Source organism: Vicugna pacos, chromosome 25 (assembly GCF_048564905.1).
Source record: "Vicugna pacos chromosome 25, VicPac4, whole genome shotgun sequence".
Classification (NCBI taxonomy): Eukaryota; Metazoa; Chordata; class Mammalia; order Artiodactyla; family Camelidae; genus Vicugna; species Vicugna pacos.
Window position 1 is genome coordinate 38,022,805 of NC_133011.1, and position 8,778 is coordinate 38,031,582.

Below are 8,778 nucleotides of genomic sequence, written 5' to 3' on the forward strand. Positions count from 1 at the left end.
GCCAGGGAATCAACTCTCCTTAACCCATGACTGGTGGGGTGGGTGGGTGAATAGCTTGGCCCCTCACCTCTCAGGCAGGATGGCCCAGTGGGACTGAGCCCCAGTAGCTCCCAGAGAGAACCACTTACGCAGTAACACACTTAATCACTGGCTTCCTTCCATCCCTGCGGTGTGCCCTGGGGTCAGTTCCCACATGGCCTCTGGTCCTCGTATCATTGCCTGAGGGCCTGGGGCCAGGCTGAAGAGCAGCCTCCCAAAGGTGCACATGCTCCAGTCCCGGGAACCTGTTGTTACTCTACATGGCAAAAAAGAGCTTTATGGCTGTGATTAAGGTAAGGATCTTCAGATGGGAGATTACCCCGGATTATCTGGGTGCTCCCCAAGTGTAGTCCCACGCATCCTTCCGGAGGGCGGCAGAGGGATGAGGACACAGACAGAAGAGGAGAAGGCCATGTGACCATAGAGGTGGGGATGCCAAGGGATGCCGGCAGCCACCAGAAGCAGGGAGACGGAGGAACAGATTCTCCCAGGAGCCTTTGGGGGAGCACAGCCCCCACTGGCATCCTGACTGCATCCCAGTGATGCTGTTTTAAACCACCAAGTGCGTGGTGATTCCTTACAGCAGAGCAGCCCTAGAAAACAGTGCAAGGTGCTTCGGGGGGGCCCAAACGGACGCATACTGGATCTGTCTTCATTATGGTGGTGGCTGGAAGCCGTCCCTCTAAATGGTGAGCACCTGGCCACCCAGGTGTGGACTGCATTCCCCAGCCTCCCTTGCAGCCAAGAGTGACCACGTGACTTAATACCCACCCTGGCATTTGAGAAGTGAAGTGTACAGCTTCCCCTCCTGTTTGTAAAGGAAACTGCTGGCCGTGGCTGCCCCTGCCCCTCTCCTCCTGGGAAGGGATGCGATGGGGGCTTCAGCGGGTGCCACCACACCCTTGGGGGCGGAGCTACAGCCAGAAGGAGCCTGGGCCCTGGGCCAGTCTAGGGAGCTGGCCAGCTGCAGGAGGGAGACCAAGGCTCCACCTTGCTGAAGCTGCTGTACTGAGGGCTCTGTTACCGCAGCTGAGGTGCCACCTACTGCACGTGGCTGAGCAACCACTAATGGGCCTGGCCCATCCACAGTGCTGTGACGGCCTGTAGAAGGAGCACGTCAGTAACAGGGTTCAGCCCCACCGCACGGATAACGAGCTGCCACCTGGGGCTCGCCAGGCTGAGCTAAGCTGGCTCTGACGTCTGCCCCGAGAGCTGGTGGCCCATGTGGCTGGGGCACGGGACCATGGAAAGCACACCAGGTCATGTGAGATACAGGCATCACGCGCCCACGGCTGCCTCTGAGGCCCGAGGGCTGGCCGTGCTCCCAGCTCAGGGCTTGCCGGGGCAGGGGCTCCGGAAGTGCTGGCGGGTGGGAGGCAGCGAGCGCGGGGCAGGGCATTAGCCCTGTGTGGGTGCTGCTTCTCAAGACCCCAGTGGCACTCAGGACCCTGGCTTCTCGGCTGGAGGCAGTTCCCCAGGTGCTGGGGGCTGGGGCTCGTGCCTGGGAGCACCTCTGCCTTCTTGGGGGCAGGAGAGCCTGTGCTGCGGGCCCACCCAGGGAGGTGAACGGGAGGGGATGGTGTGGTCCCCACTCCCGACAGCTTGAGGAACGCAGAGGGGTCCCTGTGCCTGCTGACCTTCCCCCACCCAGCCCTAACCCACTTCCGGGTGGGGCCCCTTTAAATGCAAGGTTCTCTCCTCCCTAGAAGGCCCCCACCCTCAGTTTCCAGGGCAGCTGGGTAAACAGGCCTGACCCAGCCTGCTGACATGGCTTCCCCCTGTTCCAAGGACCCCAGCCCGGCAGGTCTGCCCCCTGGTCCGGTAACCACGTCAGGTGAGGCACATGGTGGGGTAAGGGATGGGGGAGAAGGGTGCCCGAGGCATCTGCGGCTCTGAGGATGCGGGAGAGAGACAGCCATGCTGGGGGTGGGGCGTCGACCTCTGCCCCTACAGTTCTTCTTCCTGCTGTTCTGCAGCCTTTGGACCCCTGAGCCTGGAGGTTGGCCAGGGTCCTCCTCACTCCTCAGGGCCCCTTCCAGATCATTCTCTGGACCCCCTCCCCCACCACCTCCCTAAAACCCCAGCGCTGGGTCCCAGGTCCTCAGAAGGACACACCCACTACCCACACTGGGGAGGGGCAATCATCCACCCCTACCAGAGGTCCCTCTTCCTTACTTCTTAAATTTTGTGCTGTGGCCACTGACCCCCCTCCATCTCTGCTGTCATCACATCGGTGCTTTCTTCCCTCTCCCTCGCCCCTCAGTCCCCCAGACTCCTTTCCAAGAAACATGTCCCCCATCCAGCCATCCACGCCCTGGTCCTGCCCTTGACCTTCTCAGCACCGAGACTGCACCCCCACGACCCCCATCTGGAGTGACTCCAGTACTCCGTGGGCAGAACTGAGGTCCACTGTTTCTAGCATATTCCCCACCTCCTCCTGCCTGTCCAGCTTCCCTCCTGCCTTCCCTGCTCATCCAGCTCTGCCCTGATCCTCACACCCTCACACCCTCCTTCCCTGGGCACCTCTTGTTTGATTGTACCAGCCTGGCAACCCCTCCGCTCCCCGCCTACTCCTCACCCGCACCCATACAGCTGAGTGGAGCTGGGGATAAACTCAGCGACACTAATGCTCTTTAAATTCCTAACTGCGAGCTGCAGGGGGGCTCTGTGACATGATGCGGGTCCCTGCATCCTTCCTCCCATGCAGTCACGCCTCTCTCCTAGCAACAGCCTTGCACCTTCCCTCCCCAAGCCCCCTCCCCTCCTCCCCCTCCTCACACTCAGCTGCTGGCCTTGCTCCCTTTTTTCCTGGAGACAGAAGACTCCCACAGCTTCTGGGTACCATGGGCCACCTGCACCTTTGCCACAGGCTCTGTGCTCCCCCGCCGGCTCTTGTGCACAATCTCTGCTCCCAGACAAGGCCAGGTCTCTGCTTATCCCATCCTGGCCTCCTGCTTGGCCATCACCCCAGCACCTCTCCACCCTCCTCTCCTGTATCCTGACATCTTCTCTCTTTATGAGATCTTTCCCATCAACACAAAGCATGCAGTTATTTTTTCTGTCTCCTGACCCCACTCCTCTTTCACCACCGCCCTATTTCTCTGCTCCCTGCTTACAGCAGAACTCCTAGAAAAGGTGATTGATACTTGCTGCCTCCCAATCCTTCCCTCCCACCTGCTCTTGAGCCCACTGGACACGGCCCCTCATTTCCAGAACTTCGTTATGGCAGCTCTGCTTGGAGTCACCGATGACCTCCATGCTGCTAAACCTGTGGTCAGTTCTCAGGCCTCATTTGACGGGATCTGTTGACAGCTCAGGGCTCAGGATCTTCCCTCCTCCTTGCTTGGCTCCCAGAACCCTCACACCCCAGGGTCTCCTCCTGCACCACTGCTGGCTCCCTCTCCTCCCTCTGGCCTGGTGAGGGTCGGGGGCCCCAGGCTGGCTTCTCAAGCCTCTGTTCTTTCTATCCTATGCCCTTGGTGATCTTCTCTGGTTCTGTGGCTTTAAATACCATCTCCCAGGGGTCTATCTCCAGCCTGGAGCCGCCGACCCAACTCCAGACTCCTCGCCAACTGTCCTCTGCACCTCTTCCCCTGCCTATCTGAAGGCATCACCTATCCAAAATTAGACTCTTGACTCCCCACCCCAATAGTCCTCTCTCAGTAAATGGGAACTCCTTTCCTCCAGTCGCTGTGGCCAAAACTTCGGTGTCTTTCCTTTTCTCCACCTCCCACCCCTACCAGCCCCTCCAACATGTAGATCCTGTGGGTTCTACCCTCAAGATACATTCAGAAACTGAGTATTTCTCACCGTCACCCTGGCCGAGCCCCAGTCCCTCTCCCCTGGATCACTAGCCTGGCTGCTTCATGATCTCCATAATGCTGCCCTTACCCCTCTCACCTGTCTGCAACTCAACCACTAGACTCACCTGGTTAAATGCAAGTCAGAGGGTGTCACTCCTCCTGTGCCCTGGGGCCCTCTCCTCCCCTAGGGTCCCATTTACAGCCCCCCGCTTCACAGCTTTCTCTCACCCCCGACTCACAGTAGCACCCCACAGCCCATCCCAACTGCCTGTCCACTTGCTCGTACTGAGTATGAGACCAGGCCAGTGGCTTGGACACCAGGTAGACCTGTACCTCCAGCCACTGACCCTGGAGGCCTTCAGGGAGGAGGTGTCCTGCTAGATGGGGTGGATGGTCTGTCTAGGTTGGAGGCACTGCCCTTCTCCCCACCAGAATCTGAGGCTCCTACAGGGCTGCCTTGGACCTGTCCATGGTGCTGAGTGCAGCAGGCCCCAAGCTGGTCTCTCTGGCCTCACACCCCACTCAGAGCTGGTCCACAGCCTCTCCCACCTGTGTCAGTGGCTCTGGAAGCAGCTGCTTTGGTGTTGTCTGTCGGGCTGAGCTAGGAGAACATTTTCCAGTGACAAAGAATATCGTCACTGCCTTCTCATCTGTGAGGACAGGGTTGATTGTTCCCATTTTTTTGAAAAGGGAAAACTGAGGTGCTGGGAAGTTAAAAGACTGACCCAGGCTCTCCCAGGTGGAAGGTAGGATCCTCAGCCCAGGTCTGCTGGCTCCTGGCCCTGGCCCAGAGGAGAAGCTGAGTGTGTGTTGTTCACAGCTCTGGTGGAGCCTGGCACACAGTAGATGCCCCACGGGTACCTGTGTGAAAGGAGGAGAATCAGGAGGGTGTGGCACAGTGGAGCCCGAGTCAGCTTCAGTGTGTGGCTTCTCTGCGTCTGTCTCCTCACCATTAAAATGGCCTGAGTGTTTCACCCCCGTGTGGGAGTGCTGGGAGGAGGGGAATTCACGGTCAGAGCCTTGTGTCCAAGCATGGCCCCCATCCTGCCTGTCCCCAGGGAGCTGCCCAGTCTGTCCTGTGTTCCCTGAGGCTTGTCTACATGCCTTCCTGGGCTGTGCTCACTTCAGTGCCCCCAGACCTAAGCACGTTTGTGGAAAGAAGGAAGGAAGGAAGGAAGGAAGGAAGGAAGGAAGGAAGGAAGGAAAGAAAGGGTCTCTCTCCTGAATGAGGGGCCCAGAGCTGGACTTGGCAGCCCAGATAGGGTGTGGGCATGGAGCAGTGGCCTGGGGCCATGGATGGGCTTCAAGGGCGCAGGGACCCCAAACTAGGGGCACAGAGCTGTGTCTACAGATACACGATTCTCTGAGAGCAGGCCCCTGAATTCCACCAGATGCCCTGCCTCCTGGGAATCCACAGGTGAGCCAGAGATCTAGAGTGATACCCATTTCTCCTGGGATGTGCTCCAAGGGGGTAGGGGAGGGGGTAGGGGAAGGGCATCCGATAGACACAGAACCAGCCCAGCTTCCAGCCTGACATCCCCCTCCTCTTCCCGTGAAGCTGGTCCCAGAGTCACTGTGCCCTGGCTAGGCTCCTCCCCCTTGGCTCATCCCCAGCTCCATCTCCAAGGCCTGGCATCTGGCCCCTCAGTGTCCACCCTGCTGAGAGCTCCTCCTGTCCTCGTCCTTCCTTCATTCTTACATCATCCTTACCTGGATCTGACCTGACCTCCGGGTTGGGCCCCCACAGTCAGTTCTCTGCATGACGCAGGAGCAACTTTCAGCTGAGAGCCAGCACGTCACCCCTGCCCCCAGTCCACTGAAGGGATGAGGCCAGATCCACTGCAGGCCCTGCATGGTCCTGCCAAGCTATCCTGAGTCCTCCCCATCTGGAACTTTCTGCCCCAATAGTATTAATCGGCCACACTCTTTCACAGCCTTCAGGGCCTTTCTGCACCTCCCAGTTGGTGCTGTCTCCTCAGGGATGAGCCTCCTCCCCTCTCAGCCTCCACATGGCCTCCTTCCGCCTGCTTTCATGGCTCAGCCGGCTGGCAGGTTCTCGGGTCCCTCTCCTGGCTGCCCCGCCGGTTGCAGGTGGTCGCTGATCCCCCGTTGTTTTGGGACCAGTTCCCGCAGGTCCCGCCGCGCCCCCGGAGCCCCCGTTCCTGGACATCTATGGCGGGGATGCGCAGCTCTGGGAGGCACACTTCCGTGGCATCGGGCGCGCCTACCGCGCGCTGGGCAAGGAGGACGACTTCGCCATCCGCGTGCTCACCGAGGACTTTACGCTGCCCTTCCCGTTCGCCTGGCCGCCGGGGCCCGACCCTGCCCGCGGGCCGCTCTTCTACGACCCGCACGACCGCGCGGGCTTCGACTTCCTGCTGCGGGGCCCGGGCGCGCCACCCCCCGCGCTGCTGCGGCCGCTGCACGACACCGCGCAGGCAGCAGGGCGCAAGCGGCGCCTGGAGCAGCTGGCGCTGAGCTACGCGCACGCGGGCGCCGGGCCCCGGCCCGGCCTGGTGCTGCTCGCGCCTGCGCCCGCCCCCAGCAAGGCCTTCCCGGAGCCCGGGGGCTCCGAGGCCGCGTCCCCAGGCGGGGGCGCCCCCAGGCTGGGCTAGCCCGATCCTCGATCCTCGACAAAGTGAATAAAGAGTGCTTCTGCTTCTCCTGCCCCGAGGCTCTTTGCTGGACACAGCTGGAAGGGCATCTGGTGCCAGCCGGACCCCTGGCGCCACACTGGAGGCTAGGCCTGGTCAGCGGTGGTGCGGGAGATCTGCCTAGTTGCAAGCGGATAGAGAAAGGAGGAGTGAGGTCTGAATGGGAGCCGGCGTGGACTGGCCAGGCCGAGCAGCCGTGGGAGGGAGAGGACCGGGGATAGCCACCCTGGGGACTGGCCTCCCATCACAGCGCCTGCCCGCCAGGGCCGGCCACAACCCTGTGGTGGGCATTAGTATCCCCATCTGGAAGGCAGGTCAGGACCCGGGGTCCCAGCTCCTCCGGGAACAGCTGGGATTTGGTTCTGATGTGTCTGACTCCAAGGTCCCATTTTCCAGGGCAGGGGGGAATCAGGATGCGGGTAGGGGGCAAACGGAGAGGCACAGGGAAGGGCAGCTGGAAGCAGAGCAGAGGGGAAGGGACGACAGGAGTCGCGAGTACAGGGTGCGTGGGGGAGAGGATGTGACAGGGGAAGGGATGCCAGGGCAGGGACACCACACAGCGCAGTCCCCAGACCCCCTGCTCCCCTGCTGCCCTGCTGAGCTGGCTCTGCTGAGAAGGAGGTGACTCCGGCCCCGTCCGCCCCACCCGTATGGGGATGAGACAGAACAGCCATTGGTGGCCTGGCCTGCATCCTGAGTGTGCCTCCCTCTGCAGGTGTCAAGCCCTGGCAGAGGCCTGTCCGCTGTGGGTGCAGCAGCCACAGAGCCACTGCAGGCATGACCCCGGCGGCTTCCTTCTCTGACCTACAGGCCAAAGGCCCAGGTTTCCTCTTGTTGGGGGTTTGGATCCCAGGTGTGCAGGGAGACAGGCCGGCTGGGAGGGTGCATTCTCATGCGAGTGCAGATGGAATTAGAGCTTTACCCCCCCTTTCTTCTAATCCACGAGTTATTTATAGCTTCCTGATTGTGGGCAGGAATGGTTTCTCCAGAGTCTTGCTTGGTTTTCTGGAGAACCAGTGGCAGGAAATGCTCAGCTCCAGAGGAGAGGGGTTCAGACTCTGGACAAGGGCTCCCCAACGCCCCCCCTCCGCCAGAAGTTCCATAAGACCCCCAGCCCTGCTCCAGGCTCCCTTCCACCTGCGGACTTGTCTCTCCAGGTTTGCAGAGATGCCCGGTGGCTGCGGCGGCTCCCGGCGGCGTAATGGCAGTAACGACACTGGGATTACGCAGCTTATGCTGCGTATCAGTTGCTTGCGTTTCCACAAAAGCAGTCCCTGAGCACGGATGTGAGTGCAGGCAGTTTATGTGGGAGGAGACAGTTGAAGACACAGGTAGGGGGCTGAGGAAGTGAGACGGAGAGGGAAGGAAGTCAGTGAGGGGCGTGATGCAGTGCAAGTTAGCCCCGTGGGCGACGGGAGTTCCCTCTGCGACCCCGGGAGACGGCCTCGGGCACGCAGCAAGCCGTCCCGCCCCACGGGTAGGGAAGCCGGCTCTTCGTCACTTCTCCCCTCGCCCTGTGGGGGCCCAAGCTTGCACCTCGCCGGAGAACAGCAGCAATGGGAGTAACTGTGTATGACATTTTACAAGTTGACAGAGTAGTTTTATGACTATAAAGTGTAATCATAAGAATTTGGGGTTCATATTTAGTATGTTCTTTTAAGTCAAAATTTTTCTAGAAACACATTTTTAACGTGGTTTATGAGAGTGTTGGTCCGTGACAGGTGGGCAAGGGAAAGCAGCCCTTCTCCACCGCTCATCTGGGAGGCGCTGGCCCAGGGGAGGAAGGCCCCAGATGAGTAAGCTATTAAAGAAACAGACAGACACGATTAAACAAAAGTAAAATAGTAGTGAGTGCTATGAAGAAGATGAGTAGGGGCAGACCTCATTTCAAACAGGGTGGTCACGAGGGCCTCCTGGAGGAGGTGGTGTTTCAGATTGGAAGAGTGAGGATCCAGTCATGTAAGCACTGGGGGAGGGTGGTCCAGACAGAGGGGGGTGTTCTGGACAAAGGATGCACAGTACAAAAAAGCCTCATGGGTCAGAGGGCCGGAAGCAGGAACTACGAGGCCACAGCATGGTGAGCAAGAAGGGAGACGCACTGTCCAATGAACAGCCACTCCCCTGATGGGCGTGGAACGCTCTAGAGTCCCAGAGCCCTTTCACATCCACCACATCGTCTCATCCTCCCTCCAGTCCCGTGAGATCAGTGGACGGATGAGGACACTGAGGCCGAGAGAGGGGAAGGGACTTGTCCAACGGTATAAGCCAGTGTGTTATTAGAA

General features: G+C 60.0%; 1 protein-coding gene across 1 annotated transcript; it reads left to right on the forward strand.

Annotated features, from left to right (window-relative positions):
* The first annotated feature begins 1,781 nt into the window (after positions 1 to 1,781).
* C25H8orf90 (chromosome 25 C8orf90 homolog) lies at positions 1,782 to 6,510 on the forward strand. Its single transcript, XM_072949402.1, has 2 exons — positions 1,782 to 1,873; positions 5,967 to 6,510. Exons 1-2 carry the CDS (start codon positions 1,807 to 1,809, stop codon positions 6,455 to 6,457), a joined length of 558 nt encoding a protein of 185 aa, XP_072805503.1. The 5' UTR covers positions 1,782 to 1,806; the 3' UTR covers positions 6,458 to 6,510.
* The last annotated feature ends 2,268 nt before the right edge of the window (positions 6,511 to 8,778 follow it).

Bases quoted from the DNA above. Each gene is read 5' to 3' on its own strand.
- C25H8orf90 (XM_072949402.1), top strand. From the start codon at position 1,807: ATGGCTTCCCCCTGTTCCAAGGACCCCAGCCCGGCAGGTCTGCCCCCT. The intron at 1,874-5,966 runs GTGAGGCACATG...TTTTGGGACCAG, and splicing joins TGGTCCGGTAACCACGTCAG to TTCCCGCAGGTCCCGCCGCG.